The sequence below is a fragment of the Nycticebus coucang genome, chromosome 7, assembly GCF_027406575.1.
Source record: "Nycticebus coucang isolate mNycCou1 chromosome 7, mNycCou1.pri, whole genome shotgun sequence".
NCBI lineage: Eukaryota > Metazoa > Chordata > Mammalia > Primates > Lorisidae > Nycticebus > Nycticebus coucang.
The window spans coordinates 48,099,293-48,123,556 of NC_069786.1; the positions used below are offsets into that span (position 1 = coordinate 48,099,293).

General features: G+C 41.2%; 1 protein-coding gene across 8 annotated transcripts in view; it reads left to right on the forward strand.

Annotated features, from left to right (window-relative positions):
• Positions 1-24,264, forward strand: part of FMNL2 (formin like 2) — a 335,482-nt gene that overhangs the window by 248,324 nt on the left and 62,894 nt on the right. For all 8 annotated transcript variants that reach the window (XM_053598242.1, XM_053598239.1, XM_053598238.1 and 5 more), the window contains exons 7-9: positions 9,830-9,938; positions 15,026-15,102; positions 17,366-17,459. In XM_053598242.1, coding sequence (XP_053454217.1) covers positions 9,830-9,938; positions 15,026-15,102; positions 17,366-17,459 — 280 coding nt within the window. The remainder of the gene's footprint in view (positions 1-9,829; positions 9,939-15,025; positions 15,103-17,365; positions 17,460-24,264) is intronic.

Below are 24,264 nucleotides of genomic sequence, written 5' to 3' on the forward strand. Positions count from 1 at the left end.
TTGGTACTTCACAGGTAGAGACCTCTGGGCAGATCCCATGTTTGATCTCATCTGACTTTCGCTTCTGTGTAGTTGGCCTCCTGTACTTCCAGAATTACTATAGATTCACCACTCAGCACTTACTATTTTTATCACCTATTGTTATTAATTTTTTAGATGTACTGCTTCCTGTTCCTAAACATGAAGAATTAACTCAAAATTACAATAGCTTTCCTCGTTCTTCTTTTTCTCCTCCTCCTCCTCTCTTCCCCTCCTCTTGCCCCTCCCCCAACCCCCTCCCCTTGTCTCGTCTCCCCTCACCTTTCCTCCCCTTCCCTTTCCCCCTCCCCTTTCTCCCCTCCTCCTCCATAGGTGATAGTTCAAGGACAGTGAAACATGACTCTAATCAGAGCTCTATTGAGCATTATATGTAATTCAGGCCATGACCAGGTACCTGGTCCGAGAAATTCCTGTGTATCTGTTGTCCCTCAGATGCAAGAGAGCCGCTTCTCTGGGTTTTCTTTGGTGGCCTTGCCTTCTTTTTTCTTGAGTCAAAAATTCGGATTTTGCTTTTTTGGTTGGAGCTCATTCACCTGTCATTCTGAAGGGCTTTTGAAAAGAAATGCCTGTAGCATTTCCCTGTAGCACCTGCTGCCTTGCTTAGCACCTTCATTGTCAAGTGTGAAGTGGGGGTGGGGGTGCAGTTATTACCATAGTACTAAACAGGAAATGTTCTCTATAGGTTTCTTAACAGATATTTGCAAAAATTGCTTAGTTCTCTTATGTCTACCACTCATACTAGCATTGACTTATAACTTCATTTATTATTATTTCATGTACCTAGAACTACAGGTACATGCTAAGAGATGGATAAAACTAATATAAGTAGTTAGGGTAATTTCTGTTTGGTTTTGATGTTAAGTCAATTTTGTAATCTGTAAACTGTTTTCCATATTCATGGAAGAGCTTCATGAGTTTCTAATTGGCAGCTCTCAGCTTTGAATGTTGGGGTAACATTTAGAGTTTTATTATAGCTCAGTGCTTGAGAAAATAGCAGGCAATTCTTGAAGCTGATGTAAAAGAGGGCCTGAGAAATTTGGTGCTATTAGTTTCTCTATAAAAAGTCCCTAAATATCCCTTTCCCTTTATTTTTCCTACAAACTGCAGGAGCTCCAAAAATTAGACTCAGGACTGTTTTCTGCCTCTGGGTGGCCCCTCTTTTGTGTCCAGACATCTGGAACCCAAAGCTCTGCCTGCTAGCCTGGGAGAAGAAAGGCTCTCAGGATGACATGTGGATAATCTGCCCCAGGGGTCCAGGGATTGAATCACAATCTCTCCATAATAATCTGGTCCTTGTTTTTTCCCCTTTGGAATCTGAGGGAGTTCTCTCTAATTTTCACATCTCAGAGAATCTGTCCTGAGTCACCAAAGAGACCTGATTGTTCAGTTCTTGTGTTAGACCTGCACATATCAACTTAGAGGAACTGTCACAATTCAGGACGAATAGGGTGGGGAGGAAATGATCTCTTTTTATGGGATCCCAGTGACAATGGTTGACTAAGGACCTCTGAATATGCTCTCATTGATAAAAGTGACAAGAAAACTGGCAAAAAATTGCTAGAATAAGCTTTTTCAGAAATCTAGAAATTAAAGTCTTACAGCAATCTGAGGAGCCGTCTACTCAGGAAAAATGACAATCTCAGTAAGAATAGCAAGGTTTATGGCATTTTAACTTGTCCCCATTCCCTCCCTCTCCAGTTTACACTGGAGCCTTGAAAATGAATCACTGTGATCACAGTGGAAACTAGCAGTCTGGCTCTGCAGATGGCAGGATGGAGTTGGAATGTGTTCAGGTTTCCTCTAACTTCCCTTCCTCCTCCCCTTTCTCCTCTTCACCTCCTTTCATTCCTCCTCTCCCTTTTTTCCACCTCTTTTTCCTCCCTCCTCCCTTCTTCTGCCCCCAACCCTCTTTTAAGCTATGATGTACGTGATGTATGTGAGATTTGAGAACTACTGGTGAAGAGAAAGAGGACCCAGGGGAATGCATTGTTGCTGAAATTGATTTCAAATCTCAGTTAAGGGAACTTGCACCGTTCGCTAAATGGGACAGGACCAAATAAAGATCATTTGCCTCAGTTATCCATGGGACACCATGGAGAAATAGGTGCTGCCTCTCACTGAGGCTTTTTAAAATTTACCACAATGGGCCAAGCTTGCAGGCTCACACCTGTAATCCTAGCACTCTGGGAAGTCAAGGCTGGTGGATTGCTTGAGCTCAGGAATTCAAGAGCAGCCTGAGAAAGGGTGAGATCTTCTCTACTAAAAATAGAAAAAAATAGCAGGCGTTGTGGCAGGCACCTGTAGTCCCAGCTACATGGGAGCTGAGGCAAGAGAATCACTTGAGCCCAGGAGTTTGAGGTTGCTGTGAGCTGTGACATAATAGCACTCAAGCCTGGGGCAACAGAATGAAACTCTGTCTCAAAAATAAAATAAAATAAAAATTGCCACAATGAATTGGAGGGACAGTCTCTAGTTGGCTTTGCTCAAGTAGTCTCTGTTTTATATGGTTTCATAATATCTTCAGGAAGAAAATATTATGGTAACCAGTTTCACCTATGTAATTGTGTAACAGGACAAGCCAAGGGTGTTAGTTGACCTCAGAGGTACTCATACCTCCTACTGAGTCAGCGACTTAATCTCAGTAAAGCTCAGGTCTTTGTAGAAAGTTTATTCAAACAGGTAAACTAGGATGATCAGTGTTTGCAAACGTGAAGGTACAATAGGTTAGCCTGCAGGCCTGGGGCCAAGGATCAGAGGCAGGTGCCTTTTCTACCCTCTGAAGGATAGTTTGTTGAATCAGTTTACTGGTGTTTTTGTGATTATGCAGCAACACTTTGTATGTACATTATTCAGTGTTATAACCCGTTTCATTTGAGCCCTTTGAATTTTAATTGTTGGCAAATTATTGCTGTGATTTTTCCAACCCTATCTAAGTGAATCAGTGTGACTCATACATTTGGTAGAGTTTTATGGCACTAATAGGTGTGCCTTTTTTCTGTGGAAATGATTAGTAATTGCATTCAGCCTTACTGATATTCAGGTGGACATTTGCAATACCAGGGAGTAAGATTTTCAAAGCTGAGTTTTCCTTACGATACCTGGTTCTTCTGTCTCACGTATGGTGTGGTTCGGCCTCATCACAGAAATAGGCAAATTTGCTTTCTTAGGGTAAATGGGGACCAGCTTTCCACCTAAAGAGGCCTTCCAGGAGACGTGCGGTAGGCTGAGTGAGGTGGAAGAGCCCAGGCATTGCCTTATCTAGTTATCCCTCCACCTTCAGGTGTATCTTAAACCTAGACCATCTAGAAGAGTTCTTTTTAAACTTTGTTTTTAATTGAGAAGTAATGTACATCCACACTGTAAAATTTTACAATGTAGACAAAAACTATGACTGGAAGTATCTCATAATTCTACCATTCAAAAAAATCAAAGAACCAGGGATATTTAGACATGCATTGGTAATGTTTTATATTTGTGTTCATCGTCATGTCGCTGTTACCATACTCATCTCACAATTTGTCCATTCCTTCTATATTTAGCTCAGAAGTTAAAGGTCCATTTAAAAACACCTTTTAGATGTCTACAGATATTAGCTCAGTCAAATATGACTTGATTGAGAAAAGGTTCACTAAAGGGAAATTTTAATTCTTTGCAAAAAGCATTTTCTTTTTTTTTTTTTTGTAGAGACAGAGTCTCACTTTATGGCCCTCGGTAGAGTGCCGTGGCCTCACACAGCTCACAGCAACCTCCAACTCCTGGGCTTAAGCGATTCTCTTGCCTCAGCCTCCCAAGTAGCTGGGACTACAGGCACCCGCCACAACGCCCAGCTATATTTTGGTTGCAGTTTGGCCGGGGCCGGGTTCGAACCGCCACCCTCGGTATATGGGGCCGGCGCCTTACTGACTGAGCCACAGGCGCCGCCCACAAAAAGCATTTTCTTAGGAGAAGATGCAGCTATCATCACTCTCCCATATTGTGCTGTGTGAATGTTCCTGAATTCATTTTACCCATGATAATGTACATCACAGTGCTGAGTGCAGTGGGGTGGGCGGGCTGGAGCTGGAATGTGGACAGAGCCCATCTTAATACAGGGGTTGTTTACATACTTGTCTGTTGCTTCCTACGTCTGGTGGTGAGCCCTGAAGGGCAGAAGCCACATCTTTTTCTCCATTTTCCCTTACACTTAGCACAGTCTAGCATAAACAATTGGTGCTTAATAAGACCAACTCTGGAGCTTAAATAAGAAATTAGTTTGATTTTCTATGGCTGGTGAGGAGCACCAGAGGCCATTCCTCTGGATTGCTCACCTGGTTCAGGTGTTCTTGTTATGGTAAAGTGGCTAATACATCGTTAGTCTTAATTCTCTTGTTTTCTACCCTGTTTTCCCGAAAATAAGACAGTGTCTTATATTAAGGTGTGCTCCCAAAGATGCACTAGGTCTTATTTTCAGGGGACGTCTTATCTTTCTTGTAAGTAGGTCTTATTTTCGGAGGATGTCTTATTTTCGGGGGAACAATGTAGGGTCAATTTTGGGGTGGGGGGACTGTTCAAACCCCCTCCACAGGGAAGTGTTTATTAGATAATAACAACATCATGCATTAGAGCTGAATTTAAAAACTGTTCCCAAAAAAGTAATAATTTACAGAGATGGTAATTAAAGCAAATAAACCAAAGATTGTCAGATTCCATAAAATATACCTGCAAATCCATGGTAGTGTCTAAAATCTAGTCTTGTAGATTGAAGGTGATCATAAACTGAGTCCTTTGAAAATGCAAGTATTTTGATATTTACTAGGGTGAATTTATTTAATAAGAGGAAATTCTTGGGCGGCGCCTGTGGCTCAGTCGGTAAGGTGCTGGCCCCATATACCAAGGGTGGCGGGTTTAAACCCGGCCCCGGCTGAACTGCAACAAAAAAATAGTCGGGTGTTGTGGCGGGCGCCTGTAATCCCAGCTACTCGGGAGGCTGAGGCAAGAGAATCGCTTAAGCCCAGGAGTTGGAGGTTGCTGTGAGCTGTGTGATGCCATGGCACTCTACCGAGGGCCATAAAGTGAAACTCTGTCTCTACCAAAAAAAAGAAGAAAGAAATAAGAGGAAATTCTTTTAGAATGATTTTTCCGAAATATAGAGCAAAATTTTGTTAAAGATCTCACTATCCTGAAAAGTTGTATATAAGCTGAAGATTTAAAAAGAAAACCTTTACTTATCAAGTGGATTGGATTCCTTACTTACTTGGTAAGTAGGAAAAACCATACTTACCACGTGTTCTGCAGGAGACGCTCCTGTGCTGCTGCTCTCAGCACACGGAGCCTTTGTCCTGCATGCTGAAGTAGTTATCTTCAGGGTGTGAGATGACATCTGCATAGGACCAAAGCAGAAAACGCTATCAGGATGACAAGATGGGAATACTTGACAACCCCAGAGAGCTGTTAGTCGTGGCTTCTGCAGATGATAACCCAGCAGATCATTGACGAGTCAAGTGACTGCTCTGAATTTGTCAGGAGACTTGCTGTGGGGGCCTGATCTCATCTCACCTCCGATTTACCATATGGATGTAACTTTGGGCGTCTGTTTCCTTATCGGTATCAAGAAAAGGGCTGCAGTAAATGACACCAAGGATCTCCTTCAGCTGTCAGTGCTGTGATTTTTTTTTTGTTGTTGTTTTTGGCTCCAGTGGTGTTTTTTTTTTTTTTTTTTGTAGAGACAGAGTCTCACTGTACCGCCCTCAGGTAGAGTGCCGTGGCGTCACACGGCTCACAGCAACCTCTAACTCTTGGGCTTACGCGATTCTCTTGCCTCAGCCTCCCGAGCAGCTGGGACTACAGGCGCCCGCCACAACGCCTAGCTATTCCAGTGGTGTTTTATAAGATTTTGATATTACAATTTTAAACACAGGACTCAAATATTGCCTTTTATTCTTACTCTTTTTGGTATAAACCCAAAATTGGAAAAAATAATTTTTAAACCAAATGCCATACATTGTAGAAAATTTAGCTCTATTATTTTGGAGCATAGCATATCATAAATACATTGTTTTATATGGACTTTTAAAATATATTGTATATTTTCTAAACTCCTTAAATATTAATAAGTAGACATGTGATATGTCATATTAAATATATTTTAAATAGTGATCCAGAGAAGCGTATTTGAGATTAACAGCTTATTATAACAAATAGAAGCATTTTGTGTTAATATTTGGTAGATATAATATTTCATTTTTGTGGTTTCTGCATTCCACAAAATTACAAAACATTTTGGCTTCTTAGAGACATTACAATATAGATAAAGTACTGGATCAATAAATAAAGGGAAAGCATGTGCTATGTTACTTTATACCTCTTAAACACAATGGTGCAAGATTGTTCCATTTGCTGGAATAATTAAAATGTGTTTGGAAGTGCTGCAGAAATATGCCACTGTGTAGAATAACCTCTTCTGTCTTCCTTAGAGAGTAGTTTGCACTGGTCAGTGCATCTTCTGCAATCATTGCTGCATCTAAATATAATTCAGCAAAGGGAAAGTGATTCCACTGAAACATTTTTTCCTTTTTTATTTTAAACTTAATCTTAGATGACTTTTATGCTAGTATAGCCATCACTTTCAACTTAAAATGATATAATGGGCACTGTGGCTCATTCCTATAATCCCAACAGTATGGGAGGCCAAGGTGGAAGGATGATGATTGAGACCAACCTGGGCAACATAGTGAGACCCCATCTCTACAGGAATGATAAAAAAAATTCGCTGAGGGTAGTGGTGGGTGCCACTAGTTCTAGCCACTAGAGAGGCTGAAGCAGGAGGATTCTTGAGCCCAAGAATTGGAAGTTACAGTGAGCTGTGATCAGGTCACTGTGCTCTAGCCTAGGTGACCTAGTGAGACCTTCTATTAAACTACCATGTAGATAACAAGTGATTTCACTGAAGAAATCCCAAACTGTAGTTAAAATAAGTTAAGAAAGGTAGAACAAGTCCAAGAACTTTAGATGTAGACTAAGACGAGATCATACATGCTTGCGTCAGACTGGCTGTGTGGTTATTGTTCGAAGTTGCAGCAATTTCTGAGATCTCCAGAAAGTGTGTTAACAGTCATGGTCATGCTAGGGTTATGGCAAAACAACACGTTAAAGTTGTATTTCAGACATTGAAATTGGATGTACTAACGTTAAAATTTGAATTTGTTTCCTCAATTTCAGCTTTGTTTTTGCATTCAGAACTGAATGAGGTCAGCGTTTGTCGCTGAAATATTATTTCCAACTGTGAATAAAGCAGAAAATCCTTGAATAAAGCCTCCTCCTCATAACTGGTGTTAGCAAAATAACTTTTACATATTCCAGTTTTTGAGGCACGTGACTTTTTTTTGAGGGGGGGAAGAGTCTCACTCTGTCACCCTGGGTAGAGTGCTGTGGCATCATCAAAGCTCACAGCAACCTCAAACTCTTGGGCTTGAGTGATCCTCTTGCCTCGGCCTCCTGAGTAGCTGAGACTACAGGTGTCCACCACGATGGCTGGCTAGTTTTTCTATTTTTGGTAAAGACAGGGTCTCGCTTTTGCTTAGACTGGAAGGCAAGTGACTTATTAAAGTGCTTTTTTTCTTTTGGTAGAGACAGAGTCTCACTTTACTGCCCTCGGTAGAGTGCTGTGGCGTCACACAGCTCACAGCAACCTCCAGCTCTTGGGCTTATGTGATTCTCTTGCCTCAGCCTCCCGAGCAGCTGGGACTACAGGCACCCGCCACAACGCCCAGCTATTTTTTTGTTGCAGTTCGGCCGGGGCTGGGTTTGAACCCACCACCCTCGGTATTTGGGGCCGGCGCCCTACTCACTGAGCCACAGGTGCCGCCCTTATTAAAGTGCTTTTTAAAAATTTGGCTCACTGGCAAATTGACTTTTTTATTTGAGACAGTGTCACTGTGTCGCCCTGGGTAGAGTGCTGTGGCATCACAGCTCACAGCAAACTCAAAATTTTGGGCTTAGCCAGCGGTTCTCAACCTGTGGGTTGCGACCCCTTTGTAACCATGAAAATATATCGCGGAATTAGATAGGTTGAGAACCACTGGAAGCGATTCTCTTGCCTCAACAGATGCCAGTCACAACAGCCAGCTATTTTTGTTGTTGTTGTTTGGCAAGCCCCGGGCTGGGTTCGAAACCTCTAGCCCTGGTATATGTGGCTGGTGCCATAAGTGCTGAGATATAGGCGCTGAGCTACAGGCACCGAGCCACTAGCAAATTGACTTTACCATGAATGTGAAAAAGTCATCTATCGGCTGGGCGCCTGCGGCTCAAGAGGCTAAGGCATAATATTCTTTTTGGTGCCCCATGATTGCATTAATGTACACAGCTATGATTTAATATTAATAATAAAGTAAAATTAAAAAAAAAAAAAAAAGAGGCTAAGGCACCAGCCACATACATCTGAGCTGGTGCATTCGAATCCACCCCGGGCCTGCCAAACAACAATGATGGCTGCAACCAAAAAATAGCTGGGTGTTTTGGCGGGTGCCTGTATTCCCAGCTACTTGGGAGGCAGAGGCAAGAGAATTGCTTGAGCCCAGGAGTTGGAGGTTGCTGTGAGCTGTGATGCTACGGCACTCTACCTAGGGTGACAGCTTGAGGCTTTCTCTGTCTCAAAAAAAAAAGAAAAAGTCATCTATCTTCTGTATGATAGTTTTGAACAGAAAATGAAATTTAGAAGGGCTGTTCAGCTGAACAATTTTAGACAAACTTGTCAATTAGATATAACTTCTGTCTTGCACCTTTGGGACTTTCAAAAGCTCTTAATATTAATCATATTTAAACCTTCCTTTAAATTTTTTAATTACTTGGAGGAGGAAAGCCACAGCTTACTTTGTGAAGCACTTCGTCATTGACGTTCTCCATGAGGATATAGCTGACAGCTTCTGAAATCTTGCTTTTATTTCAGGCTTGAAGTTGCAGAGAAGGCTTATATCTGAGTTTCTGTTCTGAGGCAGTAATTTAAGCACCCTGTTACACTGTCAGTTATTCACTACTTGGAAGCTGTGATAAATCTCCAGAAAGGAGAACGAAGGTGCAGCAATATAGGGGCTATTACATGAATCCTAACATTGAAGCATCTTAATTCTTTAAAACATTTGTATATTTCCGTCTAAGTTTCAGCTGCTGTGTTAGGCTTGAGATGAGGGACCAGGCAGAGAGGCATTTGTCTATTATCACATATGCTGAAACCTAAGTTCCTAAGGCATGACCGTGCCTACATTTTAATTCCACAGTAGGCACTCCTGAATAATTACAGGTGTGGCTAAAGTTAGGTCGAATGATTGGAGATCTAATAGAAGCTTAGTTGTACCCCTCACTTTGTATATTGGAGGTCTAGTGTGAGTTGCAGCCTCACCGAGTTGCCCCCCTCAATTTGCATGCATATTGCCTCGGATCACCTCTGCAAATCTTTCTTGGCCTTCTGATCAGGGTTGTTACTAATGCTCACGTACCGTCTGATTTGTTATCTGCATGAGTGGGGTTGAGTTTCTAATGCTCACGTACCGTCTGATTTGTTATCTGCATGAGTAGGGTTGAGTTTCATTATGTGTTTGTACCTGGCCTGACAAATGATGACCAGGACATAGAATTCTATGGGACTTGCAATTTATGGAAATAGAAATAGCTTCGTAGTGGTGGGTTTGGTGGTGATGCTTTTGACTTGCAGTCCCTATTTAGGTGCACGTAAAGAATAATGGCCATTTTTAAATGCACATGCCTATGCTAAGAAAGTAATCTATCACTTTATTGAAGTTTCCTTTTTTGTTTATAGATACAATACTTTGCCAAGGAGAAGAACCCTGAAAAATTCAAGATTAGTGAGTAAGAAAGACGACATACATGTCTGTATCATGTGTTTACGTGCCATCATGAATTATCAGGTATGTTGGTACTTCTGGTTCTTTTAAAAAAAAAAATCCGAATTAAGTTAAAATCTTTGTATTATTATTATAAATAAGGAGTCAGAATTCACCAAATTCTATTGACAAAAAGAGGCCTGGTTCATACTATTGCTCAAGGTTTAATTCACTGCCCTTCTTTTAATTAATATTTATAATTTGTGATGTATTTAAAGGAAATACGTTTACCTTCTGTAGTGACAAACTTGTCTAAATTGCTTGGTGAATGTTTGTGACCATTAATTATCAAGTAAGCCAGTAGTCGTGGGCAATAATGGCACAGCTTTAGAACACGAGGAAGAAGCCGCCTGACACACTGGGCAGGCCATTCGTCCTCACAGTGTTACTTGGTGAACAGGAAAGAGGTTACAGTTATTGTCTGTTGGACTCTGATTCCTCATCTTTACTATAAGCAGTACCTGGAAGATCGTTAAAAGGGCAGGTGATTGTGATGCAGGGTGCCCCAACGCTGAGAAACACTGGGAGAAACAGTATGGCATGTGAGTTGGGTTAATCCTAACAACACAGTGGAAATTAGAGCCTGGAATATTTAGGTTGAATTGGCAGAGTCATAAGTATAGTTAGATAAGCAAACCACGGATATAGGAGTTCTCTTTAGAAAACTAGTATTCAAATATAAAAGTAGGATTTGATTTCTATTAATATGGATGCTACAGGCAGGTCCAAGTAGAAATGGAAAATAAATACACAGGTAGAGGATTGTTGTTAGAGTTTAAACTCAACACGGGGTACTGAATTTAAGAAAAACAGACATTTAGTCTTTTGCTCAGGCAATTAATATTTTTGGAGCTTTGCCAGGCAGACCTTGTTCTAAATAAGTGTCCCAGGAGAACTTACTTTCCAAGGAGGGATACCAGATGACAAATAAATGGGTAAGATATATAGTATTCCAGATAATAATGATGATGCGATGAAGAAAGCAGATACTTATGTGGTACATCTCACAGGTCTAGTGTATTTAAACTTCTTACGTCATGTAAATCTCATGACAGCCCTGGGAGGTCAGTGATATTACTCTCCTCTGTTTTACTGATGAAGAAATTGAGACATAGAGTAGTTCAGTGATTTGCTTAAAGTCACATAACTAATAAGTGTAAAGAGTCAAGATTTGGAGCCGGGAAACTGTTACTATACCAAGTACTATAGAAAAAAGTAATTAGGAAATGAACAGAAAGGCCCACACTGTGTGTGCAGTTTGAAGTCATCCATCCGGGAAAGTACCACTGAGACAATAATGTTTAGCAAACAGCTGGAGTTGGGGAACAAGGGAAGGAGTATTAGAGAAAGAAGATTCTAGGTAGACAGAAGGACAAGGGCAGAGTCCTTGAGGCAGGCAGAAGTCTGATTTGTCCGAGGCACAGAAATGAGGCCAGGTGGAGGCCAGATTAGAATGGAGAGGAGGGAGACTATAGAAGCTGAAGTTAGCAGTGTCAGGGAGTCCCAATTAGGCCGCGCTTCATAGGCCAGTGAAAGGGCATTGACCTACTGTGAATGGAAACCTGCTGAACAGCTCTGAGGGCATGATCTTACAATCTTACATTTAACATGATCACTCTGGCTTCTGTATTTAAGATTGACCTTGGGAGGTCAAAGGTAAAAGAGGTAGACCACACAAGAGGCTATTATTGGTAGTGATTTAGGTGATGGTAGCATGGACTAGGATTATAGGAGTAGAGAGGAGAGGCGGTCGGGTGCTGGTTTTATTTATTTATTTATTTTTTGAGACAGAGTCTCACTATGTCACCCTTGGTAGAGTGCTGTGGCGTCACAGCTCACAGCCACCTCAAATTCTTGGGCATAAGCAATTCTTTTGCCTCAGCCTCCCAAGTACGTGGGACTATAGGGTCCTGCCACAACGCCTGGCAATTTTTTTGTTGTAGTTGTCATTGTTGTTTAGGAGGGCGGGGTTCAAACCTACCAACCTGCCAGCTCCTGTGTATGTGGCTGGCGCCCTAGCCTCTGAGCTACAGTAGCCAAGCGAAGGGTGCTGGTTTTATTTTGATGGAAAAGGCAAGAGTATTGGAGATGAGGAGGACAGGAGTGGAAGGCGGCTTTAAGGTTTTTGTCCTGGGCCACCCATAAGATGGAAATGCCATCTGTAAGATGGGGAAGACTACACCATGTGCAGATCTGTTTTTATTTTTTGCAGTTTTTGACCGGGGCTGGGTTTGAACCTGCCACCTTTGGTATATGGGTCTGACGCCCTACTCTTTTGAGCCAGAGGTGCCGCCCCACCATGTGCAGATTCGAGGGAGATGATTAGGAGCTTCTTTTGGGGAATTTTAATATAAAGATGTTTATTAGACATCCAAGTAGTGATCTTAGGTAGGTGATTGGATATGTCATTGGATTTCAAGAAGAGGAATGGACCAGAGTTACACATTTAGGAGTAATTAGCAGGCGGATGGTATAGAAAGCCAGGAAGGCAAATGAGATCAGTAGGGGTAGATGGGGAAATAAGATGGTCCAAAATATGAATCCTGGGGCTCTCGGTTTAAATGTCAGAGAGATAAGGAAAAGTTAGCTTGAGAGTCTGAGGGGTAACCAGGGAGATAGAGCCAGGAGAAGGAGATATTTTGAGAAAGGAGTGTTCAATTCTGTCAAATGCTACTAAATCACGTAAGATGAGGAGTGAGAATTAGCCATTGGCTTTAGCAAAGGATAGTCCATTGGTGATCTTGGCAAAAGACCAGTTTCACTGGAGTGTTATGGGTGAGATCCTGATGGAGTAGATTCAGGAGCAAAGAGGAGAGGAATCGGGCTGTGAGTGTTTGGAAGAATTTTGCTATAAAGGACAGCAGAGAAACAAGGCAGTATCTGGATGCTGGTTGTAGTATCGAGAGGTTTCTGTTGTTGATTTAAGATAGGAGAATGTGCATCGAATTCTTACACTAGGGGTAATGAAGTAGACAGGGTAAATGATGGGGGATAGATGGAGGAATTTTTAGAGCATATGATGGACTTGAGGGAGGCGTGGAGGGAATGGGATCAAGGACTCAAGTAGAGGCATTGGTCTTAGATTGGAGCATGGAAAGGTCATTTTTAGGAAGCAGTGAGGATGGAAGCCACAAATCTGTGAGTGAGGATTAATGGGGTAGTGAGAGCTTGTGGGATTGTTTTTCTGATTGCTTATATTTTCTCAGTATAACAGGAAATGTGGTTATGGGCTGAGAGTGAGTTTGGAGGAGAAAGAACATAATATACTCCTGAACAATACAGGCATTAAGGGCACCAACCCCATTGCAGTGAATAAATCTGTGTATACCGTTCAACTCTCCAGAAACTCACCAATGACATAAAAGTCAATTAAGACACATTTTATATGTGTATGTATTATATATACTATATTCTTATCATAAAAGTAAGTTAGAGAAAAAATGTTACTAAGAAAATCGTAAGGAAGAGAAGATGTATTTATTATTCATTAAGTGGAAGTGGATTGTCACAAGGTCCTCATCCTCATCACCTTCATGTTGAGTAGGCAAAGGAGGAAGAGGAGGGTTGGTCCTGCTGTCTTTGGGGTGACAGAGGTGGAATAAAATCCCTGTGTAAGGGGAGCTCCACAGTTCAGACCTGTGTTGTTCGAGAGTCACCTGTACTTCTGCAACTCAGCAGAATTAAGAAAAATTCCTCAGAGCCTGTTGTTGTACTTACTTTGTTGTATAGGAGGGTGAGGTAACATGCCTCAGAGCAAAGCAGATTTTCCTAGACTCTGGGTCCTGATAGCCATTGCCCAGACAAGGGATTCCATGCAATGGTTTTAGTTCTAGCTGCACAGTAGAGTCACTCTGGTAGCTTAAAAAATAATTCAGATGGCTTGGTGCCCGTACCTCAGTGGTTAGGGCTCTGGCCACATGCACTGGAGCTGGTGGGTTCAAAACCAGCCAGGGCCTGCTAAACAACGATAATGAAAAAATAGCTGGGCGTTGTGGTAAGTGCCTATAGTCCCAGCTACTTGGGAGGCTGAGGCAAGAGAAGGGCTTAAACCTAAGAGTCTGAAGTTTCTGTGAGCTGTGATTCCATATCACTCTACAGAGGGTGACATTGTAAGACTCTATCTTAAAAAACAACAACAAAAAAACCCAACCCCCCCAAAACCAATCCAGATGCCAGGGGCTTATTACTGAGATTCAGAATAAATCTGGGGTGTGTCTTGGAGAATCTGTGCTTTGGTTTAGTTTTCCAGGTGATTGTAATGAGCAGTCAAGATTGAGAATCGTTGGGCTAGAGCCTTTTAAAATATTTTAATAAACACATTGTCAAATAAGAGTATGTCTATTATAGAATGCTTTGACTCTGAGATTCAGCATGGAGTCATCAGTTAACATGTGAATGTTACTTTCTTTGCATTATTATTATTATTATTGCTTAATATTTTGATGTAGCAATTGTGTGATTCCTTTTCTGAATGTTTTATGTTCATTCGTTCTTTTTTTTTTTTTGGCCGGGGCTGGGTTTGAACCGGCCACCTCCGGCATATGGGACCGGGGCCCCACTCCTTGAGCCACAGGCGCCGCCCTGTTCATTCGTTCTTTATGAGGTTTTTGTTTCTAGTCCTTATCTTAAACATTGTTATTGTTATTAAATTTTAAGTCTTTTTAATTTTGTGAAGGCAAAAAAAATGGAAACCTAATAACCAAATGTATATATAAAAATAAAAAAATACTTAAAAATATTTTAATAAAGAGAAACATGTAGTTCATTCATAAAAGGGAATATGATCCTTTGATAATAGTATGATTGCATGAAATTTTCTTTTTAAGAGATAGGTACCTTGCTGTGATACTCTGGCTAGGCTCAGACTCCCAAGCTCAGGCCATCCTCCTGCCTTGGTCTCCCCAGTACCTGGGACTATAGGCATGTACCACACCATACCTGGCATTCCTGAAATTTATGATAGAGAAATATGTTCTGACACTGATGTACCATAAACGTAAATGCATTTGTGATGGTCTGAGTTATATTAGGTGGGAATTTCAGGATTTTGTTCCACATTGACAGTCTCCTAACTTGTTTCCTAATGGTGTTTTTTTCCATATTCATTTTAGTATGGTTTCAACATGGTCATGTCTCATCCACATGCTGTCAATGAGATTGCACTAAGCTTGAACAATAAGAATCCCAGGTAAGCTTTCTTTGTCATGTGCAAGTCTAAATCTAGGGAAAGCAGAGAGCTAGTCAACGCTGAGCTGAGTTTGACTTTGGAAACTTCTAAGTGTGACTCTCTGAAATAAGATTGACTATAACTTCTTTGGTTGTGTAGACTTTCCTTTGAGCCAAGTAATGGCCTTACTTGGGGCAAAGTTGAGTAGCTGGTGACAACTCCAGTCCTTCCCTATTCTCCTCAAGCTTTCATTCTTTTGAGGCCTAGTTCTCAGTATCCTTAGTGCTAAATTTTAGGGAGAGGATCAGATTGCTAGTACTTGGCTAGAAGAGCCTTTTTTTGGAGACAGGGTCTCTGTTGGCCAGGCTAGAGTGTTGGAGTAGCAGGCACACACCACCACGCCCAGCAGATCTTTCTAGTGTTTTGTAGAGAACAGGAATTTTGCTCTTGGTCAGGCTGATTCGAACTCCTGAGCTCGGGCAATCCTTCCACCTCAGCCTCCCAGAGTGCTGGATTATAGATGTGAGCATTGCACCTGGCCTGCCAGGAGAGTCTAGATAATGATGTAGCTACACCAGTTACTGATGAAAATTAACTAAAACCGTCACCATTGTTTGGCTACACTTCATCATTTGCTCCCTTAACTTACGTAGCTTTAATTACCAAACAAAAAAGAAAAATAATTGTGTATATAGATTTCCTTTTATGTTATTTTCTGTAAAGGTCCACACCATATAGTATTCACATCACAAATTAGCTCTAGAAACCTATCTATGGTATTCTGGATTTCTCTTTTTTGTTTTTTGAAAGGCAGAGAGATGTGGTCTTGCTCCATTGCCCTGGTTAGAGTACTGGTTAGCTATGTGATCATAGCTCACTGTAGCTTTGAAGTCCCATGTTCAAGCAGTCCTCCTGCCTCAATCAGGACTACTAGTACATGCCACCCCACCTGGCTAATTTTCTTATTGTTTTGTGGTTTCCGTATGTTTGCCAGGCTTGTCTCAAAGTTCTGTCCTCAACTGCTGCTTCTGCCTCAGCCTCCCAAAGTGCTGGGATTGTAGGCGTGAGCTACTGTGCCCAGCCTGTTCTGCCTTTCAAATGTGTAATTCCTTCTCATCAGATACCTCTGTATACACTGAAAATATGAAAACTATTAATTCAGCTCGAAAACCTGATTGTTAATTAGGACTTTCAGATTCAGAATGCAGTATAAATTGTAAAGTTCTATTTAAATATTGAATATTGTTCTTTCAAACTGAAACCTTTTGTGACTTTGTGATTGTTCCTTAGTTTAGTAGAACCCTAAGTAGTCATGCTTTTGTGTCCCTGCCTTCCACCACAGAGAAGTTATTATTTGTTTTTCCTAAGACAGTTGACATTGTGGAGTATCAGAACAGTCTTTGTTTAGAGGTTGGGAATAGTTTTATTCCAGAATAAAGACAAAAAACTGAAGGGATCTTATGATGAAGAAACAATGCTATTTCTTTCTTGGCATTGTATTTGAAAACTTAGAATGTATCTCTAGGTTCTCCTATCAAAATTTTTCAGATGAAGGGCGGTGCCTATGGCTCAAAGGAGTAGGGTGCTAGCCCCATATGCCAGAGGTGGCAGGTTCAAACCCAGCCCTGGCCAAAAACTGCAAAAAAAAATAATAATAATAAATAAAAAAAAAATTAAAAAAATTTTTTTCAGATGAAATTTTATTTTCCTGAGTCTGACGTTAGTTCAGCTCTTTCTAGATGTCCTGCATAGGTAGAAAAAATGATAGAAACTTGCTTGTAGATGGGAGGTTTTTATTTCTCCATCCCCAAATAAGCAGATCTGAAACATTAATTTCAGTTGATTTTGACCTTTTTTTGCTAGTGTTAAACCTCTGTCTCTAAAATTAGAGAAAATATTTAACCAGTGGTTTGGTTCCCAACATGTTGCCAAGTTCCTTATGGTTCTCAGCTTACCGGTCTACAATGCTTAATCTTGTTGTACTGAGTCACCTGATGATGGGGCTGAGAAACTGTTCTTCCCTGAATTCGTTCTTATTAGTGAGTAATTAGTAGTTTTGGAAGTGGGAAACATAACTTCTGAATTTACTATCTTAGACAAATTATATATTGAGAAGTCAGTAAAGGTTTAAAAATGTCCTTTGATATAACTGTATCTTAGTAAAGTTTTTTAAAAAACTACAAGGGCACATATTTTACTCTCATATCGGTCTCGGAAGTTAGGAATAGCTGACTTGCCATGTCCTTTCACTGACTTGTGTTTTTCTTTTTTCTTGTTTTGACAGAACAAAAGCCCTTGTTTTAGAACTGCTGGCAGCCGTTTGTCTTGTCAGAGGCGGGCACGAAATCATTTTATCAGCATTTGATAACTTTAAGGAGGTAGGATATGCTGTAGCTTTAATAAGAATGCTCACACAGACATCTTATTTGAGCATCTTTGAACAGAATGGTTTACCTTTTCATTTATTCGAGGGTGTAAGGAATATAATAGTTAATTTTCTGAGGTGTCACTGAGAGGGAAGTAATAAACTTAGTCCAAATAACTTAAATGGATGGATTAAGCTTCTTTTTGATGTCTCATTTCCAGGATAAGTTAAAAATATTTGCAGTGCTCATTTTCTTTTGGAGAACACGGAATAGCCAGTTTGAAAACAGGTTTTGTTTACATACACATATATGTGGCTTGCATTAGGGTTGGTACTTGATCATAATTTTACTAATTCTTTCAGCATAGTTATTTTCTCTAATCATATTTATTTATTATATAGCTCTGCTGGATGCTATGAAAAACCTGTCAAACAAATATAGATACTAATTTTAGGAGCCTGTAATCTTATTTAAGTGGTCCTGTGAAATAGTAAAGCAAGGGACATGCATGGTTGAAAATAGACATGTACTGACCCAAATCGGCAACAGTTACACAGAGATACTATGGCACCCCCGGGATTCTGCCTAAAAGTATCAGAACATCACCCCCAAGATAGTAGCCAGTTTCCCTTGGGGTAGGGGCAGTGCTGGGTGGCCAAGAACAGTGCCTGTTGGTACCCTTGTATACACCTGGCATCTGAGGCTGCTCTGAGGTGGGGAATCACAGAAATAGTCCTTGGAGAACATTGAAGGCACTTGGAGCCCCAGATCACCCTTGGTCAAACTGTGTGTTATCCTGGTAATCCCTTTTAATGTCAGATGCTTCTGGATTACACCCACGCTGGTTTAAAATTCATGTCTCAGGCTTTCAAGTTCTCTGTCATCCTTCCTAAAAGCCTATGCGGTATAGAACCCGGATAGTATTTGTTCAGCACTGGCTACGTGGCAAGGCCGTATCTGCTACAAGCACGTAATCATTTGGTTCTATAATAACATCTCCAAGACAAGTGTTTGTATCTCCATTTTAAAGAAGACTAAACTAAAATTCAAATACCTGGTTTACCCATGGTCGGTTACATAGCTAGATGAGTGGCAGAGCCAGGGTCAGGATTCCATGTTCCTGATCCTGAACTCTTGTGAAACTGTGGTGAAGTTGGGCCCAGTTGTGTATGTGTTTTGAGATGGAAATAAGGGAAACACTGAATTAGACATGACTCTGGAGCATCCCTGTGCCCCCTTAACTGGACTCACTACCCCAGCTGGTAGGGGTTCCAAGAAGCAGCCCTGTGATCCTGTGCGAGGACTGAGAGGCTGCAAGATGTGATCAGGGCAGACACTCCTCTGCCTCCTTTATTTACGTTCCTCTCTTCCACCAGTCAGGGCTTTCAGATTTTTGGTAGTGTCTGTTTTGTTAATGCCAACTGTGGAGAGAACCAAATTTTTTTGATTATTCATCCCTAGAGATAGTGAAAAATTGTCCAGATTCTAAAAGAATGAAGAATAATAATCTTTAGATTCAATTCTGGCTTCCAAAACAAATAGACTTTAGAGACAAGAATATATGAATACTTGTCTGTGAATGTTTTTATATGCCATGTATAAATATATATATTTTATATTTATTTCTATAGTTAGAAATAAGGAGGTATGTTTAGGTGGATAGGATTAATATGCTGCAAATTAATCACCCTCCCAAATCTTTCTCACTAGATCATATTTGAAAATAACTGCCATGCCCTTTCCACTCTAGAAGCATTTACAATATAGTTTTCAGTGGCCCTTGTTATACTATGACTTACAGTATAACAAGCAACACGCATCTTTGTCTGTCCTGCAGGTCAAATTATGTCCTAAAGATGTAGTTGATAGATCTGGAATTAATGCCTGAAATTCATGAGATGATGGCTTTGCACCTGTAGTTCAGCAGCGAGGGTGCCAGCCACATACACTGGAGCTGGTGGGTTCGAACCCAGCCCAGGCCTGCCAAACAAAATGATAACTACAACCAAAAAATAGCTGGGCATTGTGATGGGCGCCTGTAGTCCCAGCTATTTGGGAGGCAAGAGAATCGCTTAAGCTAAAGAGTTGGGATTGCTGTGACCTGTGATGCCATGGCACTCTGTCTCAAGAAAAAAAAAAAAGAAATTCATGAGATGAATATTCATTTTGTTTTCTCTTATGTGAGATAGAGTACCTTTCTCATGTATAGTAGTAGGCACTCAAATACTTGCAGAATTAAGTTTTAACTCTTTGGTGTCAGAATTGTATGTGATTTTGCCATTTAGGGCATTGTAAATGAAGAAACAAGTAATCCTACCAGATCTAAAAGCTGGCAGTAGTAATAAGAACCCAATTACCTATTTTATTTTTTTATTTTAATTTTTTGGAGACAGAGTGTCACTATGTCACCCTCCTTAGAGTGCTGTAGTGTCACAGCTCACAGCAACGTCAAACTCTTTGGGCTTAAGCAAGTCTCTTGCCTCAGCCTCCCAAGTAGCTGGGACTATAGGTGCCTGCCACAATGCCCAGCTATTTTTTGGTTGTAGTTGTCATTGTTGTTTGGCAGGCCCAGGGTGGGTTTGAACCCGTCAGCTCTGGTGTATGTGGCTGGTGCCCTAGCCGCTGAGCTCCAGGCACCAAGCCAAGAACCCAATTACTTTTAAATTTGAATTTTTAGAGCTTTAATTCAAACTGCCTCATTTCTGTGATGACTCCTGAGAGATGGTGGGAGTTTTGGCTCTGTTTCTCCCTGGCACAGGCGTTTGTGTGTGAGAGAAACCCTGAGACACACCAAACAAAGGGATTATCCTAATGGCCATGTGGGTGAGGACAAGGCAGGAACACGCTCCTGAGAAGCTTTGTTCTTATGGACAGGTCAAAAGAAGCTCACCATATTTCTCTGGTCTTTGGATGGAGAAGGTGTTACTCTATACTGATCCTGTTTTTTCAAAACGTGATGCCACGCACAGCTCAGAGTCTTTTAAACCCTCTTTGTCTCTCTTCCTGTGAGTGGATTTTTTTCCCCCTTATACATCATAGTAAAAGTTATGTCCTTTAATCTTTTTAGCCAAAATGCCAAGAGAATCTTCTGATTTTAGCGAGGTCTGGAAGCAACTTTTAGAAATGTTGTCCTTATATTCTGGCATGCCTGTGCAGATAGGGTTTTAGTGAGTAAAAAGAGCTGATTGAGCCATCTGTGGCAGAAATCACCGTACTAGTTACTAGTATAGGAGGCCGTAGGACCAAAGAAGAGTCTTTGCCTTCCAGAAGATTGTTTTTATAGCTTTTTACCCTTTTTAGTAAGTTGAGATTCCATTCCATTCATCTCCCTAAGAAGGATGAAGGGATTATCCCTGTTTTTATCAGTGGGAATGAGTGGGAATTCAACATCTATTTTTTTTTGCAAATACAGTCGTATGTTTTAGAATAGCCAGATGTTGGGTTTTGATCATTGTTAGAGCACAGTTGAGCATACTGCTGCAATGTGGCACCAGCTGTGAGAAGAAAATTTAAAGACCACATATCTTAAGCAGTGTATGTGGCAAGATTGTTTTCCCCTCTACTTTTTTTTTGAGACAGAGTCTCACTATGTTGCCCTTGGTAGAGTGGCATGGCATCATAGCTCACAGCAACCTCCAACTCCTGGGCTCAAGCGATTCTGTTGCCTCAGCCTCCCAAGTAGCTAGGACTACAGGCACCTGCCACAGTGTCCGGCTATATTGTAAATGCTTTTCGAGACAGGGTCTGGCTCTTGCTCAGGCTGGTCTTGAACCTGTGAGCTCATATGATCCACCCACCTTGGATTCCCAGAGTGCTAGGAGCCCCTCTACTTCTTGAGGCAACAAATCTATTCTATCTAATTTGACTATCACCAATTAATAAAATCATACATAGATTTTTATGTATGATTATATAATTTTATGTTTTTAGTTGAGATTTAGAATCTCAACATGTTTGGTTTTCTGTCCCCTCCCCTCCCAAAAGAATCTTGCTGTGAGTCTTGTAATATCTGAAGTACATGTTTTAGGAAAGGAAGGAGCACCTCCAATTTAATGGTATCTATTGGTTGTAAGAATATTAACCCAAGGTCTTGCTCACAGTGGGGTGGGGGTCTAAGTCTGATGTCACTGAGCAAGCACTTACATCACCTCGATGTATATGATGATTAGTGAGTATTAATTACATTAATTTAAGATGGTAAACTTACACTAAGTATGGTTTGTGACATGCCTATAAGCATGAATGTATTGAATAGATGAAGAGTAAATTATTAACAGTCAACTATTGTGCTCCTTGAATTCTTTTCCTTTTAAAAGAATTTGTGTTAGGCCATGTGCGATGGCTCATGCCTATAATCCTAGCACTCTGGGAAGCCAAGAATTTGAGACCAGCCTGAGCACAAGACCCAGTCTGTACTAAAAACAGAAAAAATAGTCAGGCATTGTGGTGGGCGCTTGTAGTCCCAGCTACTCCAGAGGCTGAGGCAAGAGGATCACTTGAGCCCAAGAGTTTGAGGTTGCTGTGAGCTGCAGTCAGTCCACAGAGGGCTGCAGACACTCCTGTCTCAAGAACCCCCCCCCCCCAAAAAAAAGCATTTGTTTTTTAAAATGAAGGAAATGAATACATCTTGTTTTGATGTTGAAACATCTCTTTATGAAAATGTTGTCCTGAAATTAAGGACCATGGTGAGAACAAGGAGTCATCTGTTTTTCTTTATTGGCTAATTTAGCCACATGTGACCATTTTCCCTAAATTGATTCTTTTTCAGTTGAATGGCAATATATGTTTTTGAGTATTAAGTCTAGCAAATGGGAAAAAAGTACATTTGGAAGTAAAGGTCACCCTTTTGGTGCTTGTAAGAGTTCAGGGTCTTGTTTCTAAGAGGCAGTAACTGACCCTAACATACAGAGGAAAGGGTTGTTTGGAAGGATGTGGGGAAACACACAGACGTGACAAGGAACCAGGCTTGGAAAATGGGCAGCCATTTCTAGAATGCGGCCGAACTCTGGCTATGCCCTTGAAGCTGAGTCACCATAAACAGTGTTTGCGGGTCTGCTCTTGCTTTTTCTTTTCTCCAGAATGACACGGACCATAGCAAGAAATCTGCTGGTTCATAAAACTACACCTACTGGTTAAGTAACTCAACAAACCCCCTCTTCAGTTTTATAAACTCTATATTGAATCTAATTTCTTGTAGGAACCCCGGTCTGCAGACTAGACCTTGTTTTTCTCAGCTTTTCCTTAGTCTTCCTACTTTTTTCATTATATTATTTAATATATGGTATTTGAGAAATTGACTTACTTTTAAAAAATTGTCTCCAAAAGTTTGGCAAAAGGTACTTCCTTTTGGAATCAAAGAGGGAATGTACTGAGGTCCTGTAGACTCTGCGACGGAACAGCCTACTATGACACAAGTAATAAAACCCTCCGAGGGCTTTGGGCCACCTGGAATTCATCAGCATTTCAGCTCGATTATAACAGTATTCTCATCTGCATCCATAATGACAGCATCTGGCTTTAGCAAAAAAGGCTGAGTTTGGTTATGAAAGGCCCACTTTCCTCCCACTGTTGACCTTCCAGTAGACGGACGGGGCCTGTGCCGAGAGTCACTCGAGGCCACCAGCTCTCGTGTACACAGCACTCTTGGCAGTGGCTGTTCTTTTTTCCGCCTGTTGCTAGAAGGCTTCCTAAGAAAGCTGATGTGTGGTTTAGCTACCAGGCATCTGAAAGCACTTGTGCTGCACATTATTAAGTTGATTTAAGAAAGCCTGTCAAGTTTTATTTATAGTGGACCAAATTGGGCAGGAAGGAGAGCAGACATTTTGGTGTGCTTCCAGTATCCTCTGAGTTTAATCCCATCTAATCTAACCTCTTGGGCATCTGAGGGTGTAGGATTGTAAATCTAGCATAAGACCATCCAGATAACTCCCTCAGTGATAGCATTTTCCATGTGGAGGGAAGGATACTTACTTTTTTTGGTCTCATTGAACTTAAAGCATTGTATTCTCTCATTTCAAACTGTGGGAGCCATGGGGTGGGGAACCCATGGCTTTCTGATTTCAAGATTGTTTTATTTGTTTAAGCACCAAAGGAGGCAAGGAAAGCTTCTTCTTCTGCTATATTCCCTTTAGTAAAAGGATTTTGTTGTGTAAAATTTGGATTCAGTCAAAAGGCTGCAGTTAAGGACCTGGAAGGCCACATGTGGCCTTCAGACGGCAGGTTCCACCCTATATTTCAGGCCAGAGTTGATGTAATTTACCAAGACCCTTCTCTGACTCATCTGTCATCTTAGAACCAGGAAGCAAAGTCATGGTCTTATGTGGCTTTAACACTGCTAAGTAACTATTTTTGTCTCTTTATTAAAACTACTGCAGGTATAGCCTTTGGATAAAAAAGGACCTTAAACTTAGTTTTATTAAACTCATGGATGCTGTGGGTCAGGAAGTCTGTTTGGCATGGTGGGGATTGTCCCTGCTCCGCTGTGTCTGGGCCTTACCAGGGGAGACTGGTTGACTGGAGATAGGAATTGGTTGGGAAGCTTCTTGACTCACATAGTTTTTTGGGCTGTGATGCCTCTTGAAGGCTGGCCTCAGCTGGGACCATCCGCCAGAGTGCTTCTCACGACATGGCATCCTGCTTCCAAGAGAAGATACCCCAGGAAGGAATATTTCAGAGCAAGCATCGGAGAGGCAGAGGTTGTAACGTGTCCTCTGGGCCAGTATTAAGAATCATGCACTGTCACTGCTGCTGCATTCTGTTGGTTACAGCGAGGCCCTGAGGCCCCCTGGGTGCAAGGGAGAGGCCCTGGCTTCCCTTC